General features: G+C 38.3%; 1 protein-coding gene across 50 annotated transcripts in view; it reads right to left on the reverse strand.

Moving 5' to 3' along the window:
- ABI3BP (ABI family member 3 binding protein) overlaps nucleotides 1–21,070 on the reverse strand; it is a 496,221-nt gene that overhangs the window by 232,937 nt on the left and 242,214 nt on the right. For all 50 annotated transcript variants that reach the window (XM_073614901.1, XM_073614909.1, XM_073614887.1 and 47 more), the window contains exons 7-9: nucleotides 15,274–15,325; nucleotides 11,611–11,667; nucleotides 9,246–9,314 (exon numbers count right to left, since the gene is read on the reverse strand). In XM_073614901.1, the coding sequence (XP_073471002.1) occupies nucleotides 9,246–9,314; nucleotides 11,611–11,667; nucleotides 15,274–15,325 (178 nt within the window). The remainder of the gene's footprint in view (nucleotides 1–9,245; nucleotides 9,315–11,610; nucleotides 11,668–15,273; nucleotides 15,326–21,070) is intronic.

Genomic DNA, 21,070 nt, shown 5'->3' on the forward strand with positions numbered 1-21,070 from the left:
AACCCCAGCAGATAAAATTCCAGCTTACCTACACGTACAAAAAGCATTTGATAGAACAGTAGTATGATCGATTATTTGAACTGATTGAGCAAGTAGAGAGACTCTCCTGCTTCTATAACTCCAGCAGCCAATCAAAGGGAGCCCAACTATTCTGCAAATTCCATATGAAAGCAGGAATTCGTACACTGATGGTGTCAGATCACATTCAACTTTAGTAAACCCTGAAATAATCCAAAGCAGCCCCATCTAGGACTCACCCTCTTTAATGTTTCACCCAATATGGGATTGATCATAGAGATCTTTCTGATCAAGTCCCTACTGGGTGAAATGTTAGAGAGGGCTGGTCCTTGGCAGAAAAATGAATTTTTACAATATGAAGGAGCTGCACACAATGTAAGTCTTGAGGTCAGCTGCTGAAAGGTTTTTTTAAAAAAAATGAATTTATTATCAGTTATGGGTATTAGAGTCCATCTTCTGCTACTTGATGAGCCCTAGTTTTGGGCTTCACAATGGATGTAGTAGGTGAATTAATGCGGAGAGTTTTGGTGCCCGGCAGCACACTGGATCAACAGACTGTAAAGCTAGTAGTGAAAGATGATGAGAATTGGCTTCAGCTTGGTTTTCCACTCATAGATTTCCTATTATTAAGCCCCACATGAGGGAAAAGCGTTTGTGGGGTTCTTCAACGGGTGGAGAACCAAGTTGATCCTGTGTGTGGCCGGGTGCCATTTTTTTGTAGTCTAAGCTGAGCCTGATAACCCTTCTTTTCTGACCAGCACCAGCTCACAGTGGGTGAGATTTACTAAAACTGGTACACTAAGAATCTGGTGCAGCTGTAGCCAATCAGCTTCTAACTTCAGCTTGTTCAATTAAGCTTTGGCAATAAAACCTGTCGCTGATTGGTTTCTATGCTGAACCAGATTTTGCATTCTCCAGTTTTAGTAAATAACCCTCAGTGTCACCAGCCACAGGACCTTAGCCATTGAGGCTTAATGCCCCCATCCATAGCATGTTGGGTTTTTGTAAAATACCTGAAATCCCCACTCTAAAACTATTATATTCTTTAAGTTTCATTCTATTATTTGGGATAGGGAATCAATTATTTCCATCTTTTTTTTTTTGTAATTTATTTAATAAAAAAAAGATTTCCATGGAATTGGAGCGTAATGGCTGACTCATCAACTGATGTGTGCAGAGGTCACTGAAGATGTGAGAAAGACCACATCTGGATAAGAGCAATACTTCATGCAAATATGGATTTATTTCATTTCTGATTATTGTTAAAGTGGTTAAACATTGTTATAATCTGGACCAGTGACAGAAGTACTTTCCTTTGACCTAATATATCCATTTGTTTAAAATGGACAACTTCATTTTATCACCAAAGAAATTACTTAGGAGTAATAAATCAAGGTCATCTGATACAACATTATTAGCACACATCACTTCCATTGCATTACATCTTCGATTTAAGGAATGAACTATTATTAAACTGAAAAAAGAGCCAGATAGTGGAAGAAAGTACCTAAACATGTGCCAAAATGTTCACAGCTGTGGAGAGGCTGCATAGAAAATATCAGAGCTGAACTCTGGCTATTCAGGAGATCATCCAGCAGAGAGTTGTCTTCTCACATAGAGTGTTAAGTAAACAGTCAGTATTTATAGTCTTGCTTGTCATAACTATGAAACGTTAGTACAATGCATTTTAACTACCCCTACATCTGCTGTGTGGGGAAGATCCGCAACACAACTTTTTATTCCTGGTATACTGTCAGTTTTCTTCTAGACTGAGGTTGTTGCACTGCTATTGGTAATAGGGTATTTTGCATTTACCCTTTGTAGAGTTCCCCCACCAAGCAGCACATCTAAAAAGGCTCCTACTGACAACCATTACTTTGATGCATTTGCCAAAACTCCCATGTCCTTACAAGACTTTCAGTTGGCTATGCCTACAATACCAAGATGACAAATGTCAAAACAGTGAGGAAAGTTTACACATGGCAAAAATCATTTTGTATGGATTATTGCACACCTCAGTCAAAATACACTGAGGTATGAAGGATGCTGCCTAACCTCTATCTCAGGAATTTGTTCAAAACTTTCAGTCTACAGTTGCCATTTTCCCAGCGCAAATCTGAATCTGTTTAATGCTTCTGGGGCAATTGTTAATTAAGACAATGTGATAAATGAAGCCTGTTATCTTTCTAAAGATCTTCGGTGACAGCTTTCGCAAAACAAGGCTTCCAGTCCACCAGCTATTGAAAAAAATGTAGATTTGTGCAATCACATATTTCTGTAATGTCCTGTCTGTTCCCCAGGGCTATGTCGGATGTTTCTCTGACTAAACACAATTCTTGCACAGTTTGTTTATTGTTCATTACTAACAGAATGTTTTCTTGGTTAACTCAACCTGTTTACACATGGATAAATGGTATTAGACTATACCATACAGGAAAACTGACTGTTAGCTGTATGCTTGGTTAATTATAGACAATGCCGTCTTTTAACTTTACACACACACTCACACAATTTGACTAAAAAAATGATAAAGCAGAATACTAAGGTATAAAACAGTCAGCATTTCTAAATATTTTCCTGGTTGTTGGGGGAAAGAAAAGTAAGCTTGAATGCAAATATAAAGCCAAAACCCTTTTCTTTTAGTTTTGGACAGCGTGGGGAGGGTTAAGACTTTTGGCAGGTTTTTATTGCTAAATGGGAAAGCATCCAAAGCAGAACATAAGGTCCAGATTTAATTTTTTTCAGAATCTTGTCATAAAAAGTCAAAGTATTTAAGCATCTTTAAGCATCACCTGGTTATACATCTTAACTGTAATCTGGAGTGATCATAGCAATTACAAATCAGGATCCCTACAACTGTATCAGTTCAGTACACACTTCATTCAACAGTACAAAACCCTGATGAAGGGTGGACCCTTTGAACCCCTGAAACGCATTGCATTTTTATAATACAAGATTCTGAATAAAATTGAATCTGGACCTTTGGCTATTATGTTAGGGAGAGCTACCTAATAGTAATCAGTTCTGTTACCTGATTGAAAATACCCAGTGCTATATGCGCTCCAGCACCCCACGCATTTCTTTTACTTGAAAACCTGAGGGGTTTTTTTTGCTGTTTATTCTGGTGTTCATTGTCATAAAATCTTAGGGTGGGGGTAAAAACTAAGCTTTTGTTTTTACCAGACACCAGATTCCTTCAGTGGGGACACCTGTTTCAGTGACAACTGTCTAAGATGAGTTTTTCCGCATTTTGAAGAGATTTCCTCTAACTTAATGTTTTGTCAGTATTTAAGGAGAGACCTCAAGAATGGGACCTGAAAGGCAAAAAACCCCAACTGGGTTTTAAAGTAAATCTGCAGGAAATTAGAAAAGTATGCCTTGCAATTGAACTAAGCCCTCGCTGTATGGGTTAATTACTCATTTAGGTCTAGGGGACTTGTTAAAATGTAGTTACCCTATCCTCCTCTACTTCTAGCTGCTAGATTAGTCCTTGCTTTGTCTTCTCCCCTATGTTCCAGCAGTCTAAAGTCCTGACTTTGTTGTAATTATGAAGAAGAAATAATACATTTTATAATATTCTGATGGAGATGTTAAAATTTAAACAGGCCTCAAAACAGTCTTGGTGACTTGATATGTTTCCCAAACCTTCAATGGATTAACTATTTGTAGATACCACAAACATGGTATTGAAACAGACTTGCAGGAACAATAAGCTCCCATTTCACAAAACAAAGAAGATGTGTACATATCTTGGTGCGTAAATAAAACCTACAAACACAGCCATAGGAAAAAGGGTTGTACAGACTATTATCACATAGGAATAAACCTTGGCTAAACACAACTCATTGTGCTAGATTTTAGGAGTTGTGTATACAGCTAAACTATCTAATCATCCATTGAAACTGTTCAAAGTTCAATTCAACACATGGTGGAAAAGATTTGAAGTTTGTGCAAGTCAGAAATATTTAAAAAGTACCTATATGGTTATTGTAAGTCATTTGAATTATGTATGATATTGTAGGTCACAGATATTATTATAATTAGTATCTGCTTTGTTATAAGGTAAAAATATAAAAGTTGTGATTATAAGCAGAAGCATTTTAAGAAACTAATTAGTATTATGAAAAACATATAATTGTAATTACAACTGTATAAGAATTTATACATGTTTTTAGATATAACAAATATTCATCGGATATACCCAAATTATACATTTATCCATATAGATAATCATTTTATGTGATATTGATTAATATATATATAACATGTGTCTTTCATAGATAGGCCAGTCTTTTAAGATATACATTTATATACATATATAAATATAGAACCATTTTATGTAATAGTGATTAATTAAAATTATACTGCGTGTATTTTATATTAGACCGGTTACCAGAATACTTAAAGGTATATATTGTTCTCACCAAGACATAAAAAAAAAACCATATTATGAAAATGTAACATTTTATTTAAAAGATAGTTCAGAACACATTTTTCTGCTCTCAGACATGCCTAGTGGTTGAAGGTGATATTACCTGAAATTAACCGAAGTAAATCATTATATTTTTCCTAACCAATAGAAAAGAAGCCATACCTTGTGGGCTGAGCACATTATAATTTTTATGATCTTATTGTCTGAGATGGTATTTAGAAGCAAGAGAGATGCCATGAGGGGACACTCAGATACACTCACACACTCAAGAACATTCAGAAACACCTGATTACCATCAATCATACACACAGACACATACACCATTCATCTACTCACACTTTTACATTCATGAAGATTCCTGAACACCTTATGCTTTGGAACTCGGAGGTCGCAAGAAGTAATTCCTCTTTTAGAGTATCCATCTTGAAAGCCACGGCAGCCATTCTAAAAACTCTAGTAACCAGCAATTCAAACCAGTAGCCGTTTTGGAACGGGTAATTATGTTGTGTTGATTTTATCTTATATTCATTTGTGTTCTCCAAAAGATTGATTTATTGAGTATTTTACAATTGATAATTTATCTCCCGAATCAATAACCACCTTGTAGATTTTTCCCTAAAGATTCAATTTTCAATATATATATTTTTTATTTTGAATAGTTTATGACATAACAAACATCCAATTTTATTTCACGCTTTTAACCACTTACTTACCTGCAGTATAGTAACGGTTGAATTTGTGAAATAGACTTTCTGTCTAATTGTCATTTTACAAGGTTATTGATTCTACAGGGAAGATTATCACTATTGTATCACATCAAGGTACTACACTCCAATTTAGCGGGTGTTTCAAACTGATATTCAAGATTTTATGTAACGCAAACGGTATTTTAAATTAATATAATGTTTGTTTATGTCAACCAATATACAGTGGGGACGGAAAGTATTCAGACCCCCTTAAATTTTTCACACTTTGTTATATTGTAGCCATTTGCTAAAATCATTTAAGTTTTTCCCTCATTATTGTACACACAGCACCCCATATTGACAGAAAAACACAGAATTGTTGACATTTTTGCAGATCTATTAAAAAAGAAAAACTGAAATATCACATGGTCCTAAGTGTTCAGACCGTTTGCTCAGTATTTAGTAGAAGCACCCTTTTGATCTAATACAGCCATGAGTCTTTTAGGGAAAGATGCAACAAGTTTTTCACACCTGGATTTGGGGATCTTCTGCCATTCCTCCTTGCAGATCCCCTTCAGTTCTGTCAGGTTGGGTGGTAAATGTTGGTGGGCAGCCATTTTTAGGTCTCTCCAGAGATGCTCAATTGGGTTTAAGTCAGGGCTCTGGCTGGGCCATTCAAGAACAGTCACAGAGTTGTTGTGAAGCCACTCCTTCGTTATTTTAGCTGTGTGCTTAGGGTCATTGTCTTGTTGGAAGGTAAACCTTCGGCCTAGTCTGAGGTCCTGAGCACTCTGGAGAAGGTTTTTGACCAGGATATCCCTATACTTGGCCGCATTCATCTTTCCCTCGATTGCAACCAGTCGTCCTGTCCCTGCAGCTGAAAAACACCCCCACAGCATGATGCTGCCACCACCATGCTTCACTGTTGGGACTGTATTGGACAGGTGATGAGCAGTGCCTGGTTTTCTCCACACATACCGCTTAGAATTGAGGCCAAAAAGTTCTATCTTGGTCTCATCAGACCAGAGAATCTTATTTTTCACCATCTTGGAGTCCTTCCGGTGTTTTTTTAGCAAACTCCATGCGGGCTTTCATGTGTCTTGCACTGAGGAGAGGCTTCCGTCGGGCCACTCTGACATAAAGCCCCGACTGGTGGAGGGCTGCATTGATGGTTGACTTTCTACAACTTTCTCCCATCTCCCGACTGCATCTCTGGAGCTCAGCCACAGTGATCTTTGGGTTCTTCTTTACCTCTCTCACCAAGGCTCTTCTCCCCCGATAGCTCAGTTTGGCCGGACGGCCAGCTCTAGGAAGGGTTCTGGTCGTTCCAAACGTCTTCCATTTAAGGATTTTGGAGGCCACTTTGCTCTTAGGAACCTTAAGTGCAGTAGAAATTTTTTGTAACCTTAGCCAGATCTGTGCTTTGCCACAATTCTATCTCTGAGCTCTTCAGGCAGTTCCTTTGACCTCATGATTCTCATTTGCTCTGGCATGCACTGAGAGCTGTAAGGTCTTATATAGACAGGTGTGTGGCTTTCCTAATCAAGTCCAATCAATAATCAAACACACCTGGACTCAAATGAAGGTGTAGAACTATCTCAAGGATGATCAGAAGAAATGGACAGCACCTGAGTTAAATATATGAGTGTCACAGCAAAGGGTCTAAGGGTCTGAATACTTAGGACCATGTGATATTTCAGTTTTTCTTTTTAAATAAATCTGCAAAAATGTCAACAATTCTGTGTTTTTCTGTCAATATGGGGTGCTGTGTGTACATTAATGAGGAAAAAAATGAACTTAAATGATTTTAGCAAATGGCTGCAATATAACAAAGAATGAAAAATTTAAGGGGGTCTGAATACTTTCCGTCCCCACTGTATATAACTATTTTTTTATGATTACATGTCTGGTGAATACATTTCATATTTTTAGACTGTGGTCATAATGGATTAAATTTGTATCTTAAAAATATCATAGTTAAAAATTACTTAACTATAAATACTGTGCAGGAAAACTTTCCTTAATAAGCACAACAACTTCTTTAAGACCAATGTAGGCACAAACAAGCTATTCCCAACACTAACATGTGTGCCCACTGGGTGTGCTGTATAAACTGTAAGTAACCTTAGATACATACAGAATACGCAGTGATTTCCGGGTGTGAGATCAGACCTTCCTGTTTCACACCTGGAACAAAATAGCATCTGGCTGAGTGGCACTCAGCCATTCATAGGCAGCTTTATATTCTAATAATGAATACAAAGTTTTCTCTAATTGGGTGAGTCGGAGAGGTGGGCCAATGATGTCATAATCTCCAACTCATTCATTGATACAATACAAAGCTGCCTATGAAAGGCTGAGTGCCACTCAGCCCAATGCTATTTTGTTCTGGGTGTGAGACAGAAAGGTCTTATCTCATACCTGGAACTTAATGCTGCATACTGTATGTAGCTGAGGCTACAAACAGTTTATACAGCACGCCTACTGAGCACACATGTTAGTGTAGAGAAAGGTTTGTTTGGGTCAGCTTTAAATACTTGCCGACCAGCTGCCGTCATTATAGGGTTTCAGGTTGGCTCCCCTGTGTGAATCGCTGTAGCTGTACGGCAGCCACTTTAAAGGGTATAGGGGGCGCAAGCCGATGTCAGAGCCGATGCACGCTGTCGGTGGCTGCGATGTCCGCCGGTGACCCATGATCACTCCTGAGAGAGACAGAACGAGGATCTGTTAATGTAAACAGACAGATCCTCGTTCACTCAGAGAAGTATAGAGAGATCTGCTGTTCCAAGTAATCAGGAACAGTGATCTCTCACTATTCCCTGTCAGTACACTGCCCCCACAGTTAGAAACACCTCCCTAGGGAACACTTAACCCCTTGAACTAGTCTTTACCGCTACCCTGCCAATGACATTTATAGTATACAGTAATCAGTGGCTATTTTTAGCTCTGATCGCTGTATAAATGTCAATGGTCCCAAAAAAGTGTCAAAAATGTCCGATCTGTCCGCCACAATCACCACCATTACTAGTAAAAAAAAAAAAAAATCCTAAATACATCCCTTATTTTATAGACGTTATAGCTTTTGCTCAAACCAATCAATGTACCCTTTTTGGGATTTTTTTTTACCAAAAATATGTAGAATACATATTGGCCTAAACTGATCAATAAATTAGTTTTTTTTACATTTTTTGGGGGATATTTATTATAGCAAAAAGTAAAAAATATTTTTTTTTCAAAATTATCTGTATTTTTTTGTTCATAGCGCAAAGAAAAAAAACCGCAGGGGTGATCAAATACCACCAAAAGAAAGCTCTATTTGTGGGAAAAAAGGATGTCAATTTTGTTTGGGTACAGCGCCGCACGACCACGGAATTGTCAGTTAAATCGATGCAGTACCGTATCGCAAAAAATGGCCTGGTCATTCAGGGGCAAATCTTCCGGTACTTAAGTGGTTAATCAAAGCTGCACAGTTTGTCTTTATCTACAGACACCCCTTACCTGCATAGGCATTTTTTTGTAAAGGTGAACTAACCCTTTAAGCATTGCAGTGCAAGTGCAGCCCCCTGCAATGGATCATTCCTAAGTTTTTTGGGCTTTAACCATTCTCAAGTTTGTCCATAACTAAGAAAAACGTTTTTGGTTAAGATAAACTTCAGATAGTTATAAATTGTAATTTTTACATCAGTTTTATACTGGACTATTTAGAAGAAAAAAGGCACTATATTCAGGAGGACAATGCATTTTTTATCCATGCTTATTATTGTTTCAATTCATAACACTATTGCATTCCAAAAATATTCCACAATAAAAAAGGATTACCAGCATTTAATGCATCTCTACACCAAATGATAACAAGAGAGGAGAATAAGGAAACTGCTGACTACCAATGTTTATTCTCTGATACATCAGTACTACTAGTGTTTATTTGCACACTTTGCAATATTACAATTTGTTATTCCCAGAAGGTGTGTGATGTGCAGTACCTATAGAATACAGCAAGGGTGTATAAGTACCTTTCTATAAGTTCTATAAGAATAGGACTATTGCTTTTTAGATGCATAGAATGTTTTTATCAAGTTTTCAGAAAGGAAAAAAAGAACAGAGCCTACCTGGTTTTGGTTTAGGTGTTGGTGGCCTTGTAGTGGTCAAAGGTGGCTTTTTTGTCTTTTCCCTGAAGACTAAAAAAAAAAAAAAAAAATAGTGTAATCCATAATGAAGTAGCTCATAGAATGCACACATACTGGGGAATGTATTAAGTTTCCCGCAGTTTTATAATTGCACAGGAAATGGTCTGTGAAGTAGTGTGTGCCACAATAAATAATTAGATGTTTCTGGCCTACCTGAGCCACCTGCACCAGTTTTACCGAGTGAAATAGAAACTAGCACAGGTCTGCCCTTTTAACAACAATTAATTAACAGAGAGAATATTGTGTGTTTGTGTGTGTGTGTGTGTGTTGGGTTGAATTTTCAATTACGCAAAACATTTTACATAAATTAATTGTCAACATTGTTAAAACTGCATTGATTGTGTAATTCAGTACAAATGTATAGCTTTTAATGATTGTTGGGGGCTGGTATCTGGTGAGTTAGATAACATACATGCATCTACATTGGTAAAAAGAGTATAACAAGAACTCTTTTACTCCAGACATTTTGTATTGCCATAACATATAACAGTAAAGTTATATGTAGATACAGGCATACCCATCTTTTAAGTACACAATGGGGTTTATTTACTAAAGCTGAAAAGTGCAAAATCAGGCTCACTTCTGCATAGAAACCAATGAGCTTCTAACCCCAGCTTGTTCAATTAAGCTTTGGTAATAAAACCTGGAAGCTCATTGGTTTCTATGCAGAAGTGAGCCTGATTTTGCACTTTCCAGCTTTAGTAAATAAGCCCCATTGTGTACTTAAAAGTGGGGTATGCCTGTATATATATATCAGTAGCACCAGGTGTCAATGATCCAAGCGCTCTACTGGACAAAATCAGATCAATGCACAATAGCAGCTATTATAAACATACACAATTAATAAAATGCCCCAAAGATAAAAATCGAAACAGTCATCTCAGCACTGACAGCACTAGTGGAATAATAGAAATATTCAGTGCAAGTTGTGGCAATCAAACACCACTTAAAAATCAGTCAGTATGCGGTAAAAGGACAAAGTCCACATAAGATTCTTATAGTATAAATGGTGCTCCATATCCCCTTAGCAGACAGAAATAAGCTTCCTCATCTAGATACCATCACAAACACCTTGTGCACGGTTAGTCCCCTTTGGCAATAAACTCACCAAAATAAGTGATATACGGGCCTTGTGTCACCATACACTATAAGATGATCTCCAATCCTTAGATACCTCCAAGCACGATGCAATTGCAACAGCCGCAGACACCAGGGCCTGGACAAGACTGCTAAAATTTCCCCTTTGCATGATGCACTTTATGAATTACCCTATGGCAAAATGTATCTAATCCGGGGACAGGAGTCGTTTTCAAGTCTCAGGTGATTACAGGCTTGGATTGGAGATCATCTTATAGTGTATGGTGACACAAGGCCCGTATATCACTTATTTTTGGTGAGTTTATTACCAACGGGGACTATCCGTGCACGAGGTGTTGGTGATGGTATCCAGATGAGGAAGCTTATTTCTGTCTGCTAAGGGGATATGGAGCACCATTTATACTATAAGAATCTTATGTGGACTTTCTCCTTTTACCGCATACTGTCTGATTTTTAAGTGGTGTTTGATTGCCACAACTTGCACTGAATAATTCTATTATTCCACTAGTGCTGTCAGTGCTGAGATGACTGTTTCGATTTTTATCTTTGGCGCATTTTATTAATTGTGTATGTTTATAATAGCTGCTATTGTGCATTGATCTGTGGACTTTCTCCTTTTACCACATACTGACTAATTTTTAAGTGGTGTTTGATTGCCACAGCTTGCACTGAATATTTCTATTATTCCACTAGCGCTATTAGTGTTGAGATAACTGTTTCAATTTTTACCTTTGGTGCATTTTATTAAAGTTATATGTAGAATATCATTTACTTTAACTGCACTTTGTTCTGTGTAATGTCGTTTCGGTCCTGTGAGGTCATGAAGATGCTGCAGATTGATTTCATCTGGGCAGCAGCTCCACTTGGCAGCAAAAGTGTAAGCTCTCACAGAGCTCAAATGTACAAGTGTCTCTAACATGTCCTGGGTTAAACAGGGTTGAACGATTGTAAATACACAGATACAGAACAAAGAATTGCATTCCTGGAGACATTTTCAAAGCTAGTTTACATGTGAAAATACTTAGGATTTGCAAAAGTTCTGCAAAGGTATAAACTTTCAGTCACTTCAGAATCCTGTGAATGATCAGATGGACTGTGCCTCACAGATGAATTTAAATGGCAATGCATGCGTTTAAAATATGAATGACAGCAAAAGTATCGGGGATGTAGGACTAGACAAAATAAATACCTGGACTTTGTACTGTTGGTGGAGGTGCAGCTGTCGATTTAGTAATATTTTGAAAACCTGTAAAAATATCATGTAGTCTTTATGGTACTTGACAAATTACATATTTGAGAACATTTAAATTACATTTTATCAAATAGACTTAAAGTGATATTAAAGTCAACTTTTTAAAAATGAGCTGTTACTAAACCCAGGACCCGGCATTCATTATATCTGGTCGCCCACAGTACACAGAACATGGAGATGCAATAGTTTTAGTAAATATAAACTGCTAAATACCTTTTCTCATCAGCAGTATATAGCAGTCTTGTGACTTCTATCAGTGTCTAGTTAAAGCTTGTAGGAGGAGTTTTCATTCTACTTGGACTGTCCTATGAGGCTGCAGGACCCCTGACCCTCTGTCTGGACAGTGCTGATTGGCCCTGTGCTGATCACATGCACTCTCCCAAAAAAAACAAAAAAACTCTCTAGCAATACACACCAAACTGAGCATGTGCAAATTGTCCCCAAGGCTCTGTTTTATGGAGATGGTTTGGGGACTGTGGAAGAAGGGCCTTTTTACACAATGCAGAGGAATACCCGTTGGGTTCCACAGTGAGTAGAACAAGTTTGCTTTGCTGCATATACACACTGATTTTACTGTTGTGGGTTTAGTAACACTTTAATAGCAGAACTTACATGCTCCAGGGATATGGGTGCCCCCTGTTCCTGCCAGGATCTCCACCACATGTACACTCCCAAATAGAGCTACAATTTTATGTGCAGCTGTTCCAAATAACCTGCTAATGGCAGAACTTACATGTTCTTATTGTTGTTATTATTGTTCTCCTCTGAGGTTCCTCCTCATACTGACCCCAAGCTGTGCTGCCTGACACTTGATATGCACCCTGGACCTTTGGAGTCTCACTGGAGGCTCTACTATATACGCACTCCAGATTAGGATGACAAATTTACATGGAGCCATTTTCAGCACCACACACACAGGCAAAGCTAGAGGGATACAGAGCCAAAGTCACCTCCCTCTTCTTTCTCCACAGCAGTGATTGACAGCAGCTCTTGATTCAGATATGTTTGGCTCTATGTCCCTTACAGCTGAATGTAAGGTAGTAGTTCTAAATGGGAGAGCACATGTAGTAGAGATGCTGACAAGACTCAATAGGTCCTGGCAGGCACAAAGGCACAAGGGTCACACACATACCTGGAGCATAAAAGTTCTGGTATTATAAGCTCATTTAAAGTGGATGTAAACCCAATGTTATCCTTTCTAAACTACTGCCATAGGGGTTATCTATAAGGATATACATGCCTCCTGCATGTATCTTTACCTGTCAAATGTCTCCCCTCTGTCTGTTATTAGACCTGAAAAACTGCATATTCTGTGGGTGGGTCTGTTGTCTGGAGCTCGGTGGGTGGAGTTGTGATGTCAGTAGACTCCCCGCCCACTTCTACACTCCCCTTGTCAATATGCATTTTCTCCTGTGTATTTCTTACACTGAACTTCTGCTATGATCTCTAACATCCAGTGAAAAGAAAGGAAAGTAACCACATGACTTCAGCATGCCAAATTATGCTGAGGTGTGGAACATCCAATCCTTGCAGAGCAGCAGAAGAAAAGAGTGGGGGAGGGAATTAAGAAATAATGCACGTGTCTTAGGCTAGTGCACGAGATGTAAATCACCTGTCACTCACAGCAAGGGGGAGGATTTGACAAAGTTTTTCTCTGTTTGTCAAGATTTATCTCACTGAACAAGAGGATTGCTCAGAGATGGATTAACTCTTTGTGGCAAGACTGGGCTCAAATGATAGGAAATCTTATACTGTATATTATGACATAAAAAAATAAAAATTTCGGGTTTACATCCACTTTAAATTACTTTAATATACCTTTAAGCTAACTAAACGGTCTTCATATTAAAATTGCACAGGATTTTACTTGTGAACTGGATTTTAAAATATTTCTACACTTCAGTTTTCATACTTTGAATAATTAATCTAATCTTTGGTTCATAGAAAACAGCCTTGATCCAATGGGGGTTATTTGCTAAAACTGGAAAGTGCAAAATCTTGTGAAGTTCTGCACAGAAACCAGTCAGCTTCCAGGTTTTTAAAGCTTACTTGAACAAGCTGAAGTTAGAAGCTGATTGGCTCCCATGCACAGCTGCACCAGATTCTGACTGCTTCAGTTTTAGTAAATCTACACTAATGCATCCGTAAATACACGAGTTCATTAACAAATCAGAGTAAAAAAAATAGTAAAAAAAACCTGGCTGACCACTGTATCCAAACTCAGTCTGTCCAATTTGCAACAATTTGTTCATGTTTACGATCTAGTTTTTGGAATTAAACTTGTAGTGTAAACTTCAATTTTTTTTTTAGCAGTCCCATTGCAAACATACTGTAGAGCTTGTTCAATGTTTCTAGTAAGAAAACAAACTAACTGAAGTCTAAATACATATTTGTGCAACACCCCCTTCTCCAAAGTATTAAACATCTTTGTTCTTCCACTCACACATATAATATCAAACACATAAATACACACACACACACACATAACATCAAACACATAAAATGCAGTAATCACATAATTTATTCAGTTGTTTTATGCAGGTTTATAAAAACATCTTAATTAATTTAATTAGAATTATAATATATTTCGAGTAATTCTGTGCCGTGCATAAGATTCAGTTGCCAAACATCTGGGATTTTTCAAATATTTCAATATCCATGCAGCTATTAGGAGCGATTCATTCACATTGCAAGTCCTACAAAAGGCCATATATAACATGCTTTTGTGGCATTACATAAAAGAGACTAAACTATTCATTGCATGTATTTATATAGCACTGACAATTTACACAGTGCATCCACATCAGTCCTCAATTTCCAGGAGCTTGCAATCTAAGGTCTCTATCATGCATGCACAATTCTTATAGAAGCAATTTACATATCAGCATGTCTTTGGAGTGTGCCAGGAAACCTATGCAAGCATAGGGAGAACATGCAAACTCAATACAGATGATGTCTTGCCTGGGATTCAAACCAAGGACCTCAGTACCGCAAGGCAGAAGTACTGACCATTAATCCACTTTGTAGTATGATACAACATGACCACACAGCTCTGGGTTCTGGCAGCAGCAGTGAATGCTGAAAATGGTGAGGAATTCCCAGAGTTGACATCGCCCCACTAGCGCCAATGCTCTGGGCATTGTTGGATTCTCCTCCCATCAGCCACAGCAGCCAACCAGGACTCAGCGCTGTGACTATTAGAAAACAGATAAAAAAGGCATATACAGTGGTAATTATTACAAATGGCGTGTAGAATTAGTAAAGGCAGAGGGCAGGCAACATTTAAAAATTACTATTAGATAGCCTTTCAATTTTCTTTACAGATAAAGTGTGAGCAGTGCCCATCATCATGCTTACATTTGAACTCCAGGCAGAGAGTTAGGTGAGCTCATCAATCTATTGCTTCTCAGACTGTGTATATTTTTTTACTAAGCTGTTCACTCTTTGTAATGATTCTTTCAAGGTCTGCCAAGTGTTTTCCATTTTTTCAGCTGTTAGGAACGATTCTGGTTTCAAAACTGTTTTCACTGACATATTTATGTTTACATTTCTTAATATATTCCTGTATTTATTGACTAATCAAAAAACTGCAGACTTTACCTTGCTTAACTACTATCACTGGAATGAGAGCCTTTGTGTCTTCCGAGGCATACTGAAAAAATTAATACAGCTAGAATTATTATTAAGGTACATGTAGAATCAAACATTATGTTATGCAGATTTGTTCAAAGAACACAAAAATAAACTCATTTTTATTGACATATTTTACAAATGATAAAACATGTAGAGTCATAAACAGTATGCACCTTCATGTAGCACGGTAGGCCCACCTGCTAACTTGCACATAGACTCCTTTGTTGGATGGTACAAATGTAGGGCTACCAATACCGGCCTGTAATAAATAATAGTTACCTGGCTATGCATGGCTTCAGTACCCCTGACTTACTGACTTGTAATGAGACTTCATCAAATGCTATTCTTATTTTTGGTTAGTGATTCAGAAATTATTGATTCCAAAGCATAAGCTTTACCTTGTCCTTCCTGCACCTGGGAATTATCAGTGGCTTTGTTGGTAAATCATGCTTATTTAACAACAAAGCAGCTAAGGCCTCCTGCACACTGGACATTTTAAACGCTGCTGTTAGGGGCAACTGCCATTTTTTTCCTGCCTCTAAATGACCCTGCATGTTAGCCTATGGGGTTGATTTACTAAAGGCAAAAATTTAGTACATTGCAAGTGCACTTGATCAAGAGTTTATCAAATGAGGTAAAGCTTCACTTTGTAAAGAATAGTTAATCTTATGCTAAGAAAAAAAAATTGCATTTTTGCATGTACATCATTTCAGAGCTTCCCCCAGATCTAGAGCAAATGCACTTGAAGTGCACTTGCAGTGCACATTATATTGGCCTTTAGTAAATGAACCTCCTCATGTCCATGCACACATAGGTATTTAGAGGAGTTTAGAGGCCGAAAAAAAATCCACTACCAAAGTATCCAGGAGGAGCAGCTTTTGGCAGAAAAAACACTTGACATGTGTAAATGGGTCTAAATTTGTGTTAACGCTGGTTGCATTTAGTGCTTGAGCATTAATACATTTCAATGGCCAGAATAGATTATTATTCTGACATGATTTAATACCCAAGCTCTTAACATGCCTAAACGCACCTAAATGTGTTGCAAGCATTTACAAGTGCCAAGTGTTTTTTCTGCCAAAATGCCGCTGCCAGGGGGAAAGGAATCTAGGAGAGATGGCCAAAAGCGTCCAGTACGCATGAGACCTAATGATCAGGGGGTCAACTGAAAGCATGGTGATCACATATGTTGTTTTTACCAACAAAGCATGCAGCAAGTATTCAAAAATAATAAAAGAAAACAAAAAATGTAACAAAAAAATCTGTCACTTTTATTTTTTGTGTAGTTTATTGTAATATATTATCATCAAATACAGTGAAGCGCAACACTTCTTATATAAAAAGCAAAATTCGAGTCCATGCATAAATTATAAAAATAAAATCAAATAAAATTGGAATTAAATAATAAATAGTCCAGCAGCCAGTGCTCTGTGTAAACAAAAATTCCTCCAATTCGTCTTGTGACAAGTGCTCATCCACCACCAGATGAAATGCCTGCTCACCTCTAACACAATAATCATACTCTTATCAGTGTCATCCTCTTAAACTCTGGATATCGGGTCCTCCTCTTTCCACTCTTGTAGTTTCCACCATATGTTAAATGGGACAAAAGGGCAACAGCATAGTGCTCTCCATTTAAAAATGTTTTATTATCCCCCACAATTAAAAACACTTACAGGAATAACAGTAACTATGCACTTGTAAAACAACTCGCTAGCCAGCTCACCAATACACTCCTTACTGTGGCGGTGGCGTGATGTCACAGACTCGACCCCTCCCTCCTAGACGCATTGCGTCCTCCTATTGGGCTTCCTCAGTAGGCCACTTTTATTTGATTTTATTTTTATAATTTACACTGTATTTAATGATTATTAATGACAGTGGGTGAGGTGAAAACACCTTGAGAGTGTTATAGCTGGCAACACAGTAGAATTGATCACATTTTTCATATTTTTCACTCACATCTTTCACACATTTTTTGAGTTACATTGTAATATTTGGCAGCTTGGATTGGATAAGTTCACTAGTTTATTGTAATATGACATTTTTTTAAATATACCAATAAAATCCGAAAAAAAGAAAGGGAAAAAAAGACATAATCACATTCTTTATTTTAATTTGAATATTTTCACACCATTTTTACTTATTGTGTAAACCTCAAATAACAACAAAATAACTCGCCTACTAGGCCCTACTTGTAACTGAAATATCAGTTTTGGATGGTCTGACCCTTTAATAATCCACAGGAGGTTGACAAGGCCTTTCACAAGAAAATAACTGAGCGGCGAAATTAAACTCATGTCAAGCAGGTAAACAATGCTCTAGGACTAATAATAGAAAAATAGTATCTGATGTCACACTACAATGTCATCACTTATGGCAATATGTCATATTTCTAAAGCAGCAAACTGCACAAAGTGTTCTTTGGAACAATTCAGGGATGTGGTTTTTAGACAACTTAAGCCAACTATGATAAGTAAATGAGAGTTGTCAAATGCCATGTCTGACCTAAACCCAGAACTTTCCATCCTAACATCAACTTGGCAGATATATTCAAACCATTTTCAAGAATACTTGTGCATGATGTCAGGCTTGAAAGAGCACGATATTCAGAAACATTTTAATTTAAATCATGTTTTCAGTTACTACTGATCACCACTTAGCTTTCTTTAAACTACAAACAAGATCATACATCTGTGTTTTACAGATGATCATCATGCCAGTATCCTTTACATTTCATACTATCCAGGAATCCTGGATTCCACCACCCACGAAAGAAAAATGTGCCTTCAAACCCTTGGCAAAATGTGCCAGACAGTACAGTCCACTGAAAAATATACATAGTCAACCCATTCGGGGAAATACAATAATACAGTCTAAATGAAATCCTTCTGTCACTCAGTATACAGCTTAATTTTGCTATGTAGCACTGTCATGAAAGGAGACACAGCTCTTTCCAGCTATGCACTTAGCAACACCAGAACTGAGAGCTCAGACTATTTAGGTCTAGACATCAAAGCAGTACTATATTTATCAAATCATGTAATCCTTTTGTGCCTACTGATCTGTACAGTGATTACAGAAACACACTTTTAAAAGGATTCATTATGTATAATATGAGACAGTTGACAGCTTTTTTATTTTAGCTGTTAAAGAACTAAAAACTACTGTAAGCCCCATTTATACATGATGCACATAAAATCATATAAACTTGTATAATCATATAATCATATAACCAGGCTTCTCTCTGGGTATATTGCTGTATTTAGAGTAATGGGCAACACAATGGCTTAGTGGTTGCAGTACTGGGATCCTGGATTCAAATCCCGGACAGGACACTATCTGCATGGAGTTTACATGTTGCTTCTGTGCTTGCATGGGTTTCCTCAGGGTAATCCAATTCCTCCCTCACTCTAAAGACACGCTGGTAGGTTATTTGGCTTCTGTTTAAATTGACCCTAGTATGTATGCGTGCTTATATATGCATTTGATAGGAACTTTAGATTGTAAGCTCCTTGGGAGCAAGGAATTATGTGAATTTACAGCATGTAAAAGTGCTGTGTAAATTGTCAGTGCTAAATAAATACCTGAAATAAATAACTAAATGGCACTTATGGGTCATGTCTAGGGAAAGAGGGTCGCCTAACCTTAAAATGTACAATTCAGTCACAATTCAGTAACAATAGCAGTACAATCACTAGTAATGCATAAACACAATCAGGAAATGTGCACAGAGATCACAGGGCGGCACAGTGGTGTGGTGGTAGCACTCTCACCTAGCAGTAAGAAGGGTCGCTGGTTCAAATCCCAACCACGACACTACCTGCCTGGAGTTTGCATGTTCTCCCTGTACCTGCGTGGGTTTCCTCCGGGTACTCCGGTTTCCTCCCACACTCCAAAGACATGCTGGTAGGTTAATTGGATCCTGTCTAAATTGTCCCTAGTATGTATGAATGTGAGTTAGGGACCTTAGATTGTAAGCTCCTTGAGGGTAGGGACTGATGTGAATGTACAATGTATATGTAAAGCGCTGTGTAAATTGATGGCGCTATATAAGTACCTGAAATAAAATCACATACCTGCTCCTAAAGTGCTTTTCTCCTGAAGGCCGAAATAATGCATACATTTGCTCACAAGGGAGGAAGCATTGATGGAGTTAATTTGGCTAGCTTGGGAAGGAAGCTATGGGCGCAGATGAGAAGTTTGTCCTAATTCTGTTGCTGACTAGTTGCTACCAAAAAATGTACCTGACATATTCTCTTCTAACAAACTTCAAGGCAACACAAACGTTCCATTACATTTGGTTTTTATATTGAAGGGTTCACATGTATTTGTTTTCAGCTTGGTGTGGTGCCATCTTTTGCATGCGTTGTGGTACACTGAGGGTTCTGGGTCATTTGTTTTCAGCCATGAATCTAAAAATTAATGAACCCCATAGCACCTACACCACAAGTTGCACATTAAGGGGTCATTACATCCCAACCAAGGTTTCCAACCTCAAGCATTTTTTTCCAGAAAAAAAAACATTTTTACCGACAATCTAAAATATAACAGAAGCTCCTAATAAAAACTAGTATATAACAAGATTTTAACAGTTTAAATAATATGTAAAATGTAACAATACCCAAAAAACAGTAATCTGCCTTTGCTTTAGGCCCCTTTCACACGATCGGACCGTTCAGGTCCGCCTGTCAGTTTTGACGGCGGACCTGAACGGGCGCTCCATGTTAGTCTATGGAGCGTCGGATGTCAGCGGAGACATGTCCGCTGACATCCGACCCGGTCCGATCCGCAGAAGAGCAGACGGATGGCCCTACGTCCAGGTCCGTCGCTGGCGGATCGGATCGGGGGAGATCTGACGAAAACGGACACGCTGTCCGTTTTCGTCCGATCCCTCCATAGGCGGCAGCAGCACCTGACAAGCCCCTCCCCGCTCAGTGAGCAGAGAGGGACCTGTCATCCGCCGGCTCAGCGGAGATCGACGGACAGATCTCCCGCTGAGCCGGCGGACGGAGGCGGGCTCCGTAGAAACGGAGTCCGCCTCATGTGAAAGGGGCCTTAATCGTCAAATGCGAATATGACATTGCCAAGTGAGTATGACAAAAAAAATTAGAATGACCTAATGGTCTGTTTTGAAGTCAATGCTGCATGTCTTCTAATGTGGTTTGTTCACATACAAATAGCACTTATGGGTGGAGCCCTATGTCCGATATGGACATAGATAACATTTGTAGTTAGCATAAAACTTACCATCGGAAATAGACCTGGAAGTGTGGACTTACCATATGAAATGGACCTGAAAGTGTGCCTTGGTCTGCTGGTCGGTATGCCAGAATAAGGGGGCATACCCTAGTTAAAGAAATGATTATTCTGTAGAGAGAAATGAATGAAATGAATGAATGAAATGAATGCCTTGAAATGGGGATGGGAGGGTGGGTATCGCGCACAGGAAACCGACAAGCACCACAGGTGAGCGGGCTGCTTAAATACCCCCCGGGCTCCTCCCATAAATTCAGGCCACCATACTGGCCTTCCTACTTATGGGTGGAGCCCTATGTCCGATATGGACATAGATAACATTTGTAGTTAGCATAAAACTTACCATCGGAAATAGACCTGGAAGTGTGGACTTACCATATGAAATGGACCTGAAAGTGTGCCTTGGTCTGCTGGTCGGTATGCCAGAATAAGGGGGCAAAAACATTCAGGTAGGGGTGTGGTTTTATTAGTTTTGGCTTTATTTATTTGAGCAAGTTTGGTGAAT

Source organism: Aquarana catesbeiana, linkage group LG02, assembly GCF_042186555.1.
Source record: "Aquarana catesbeiana isolate 2022-GZ linkage group LG02, ASM4218655v1, whole genome shotgun sequence".
NCBI classification, from domain to species: domain Eukaryota; kingdom Metazoa; phylum Chordata; class Amphibia; order Anura; family Ranidae; genus Aquarana; species Aquarana catesbeiana.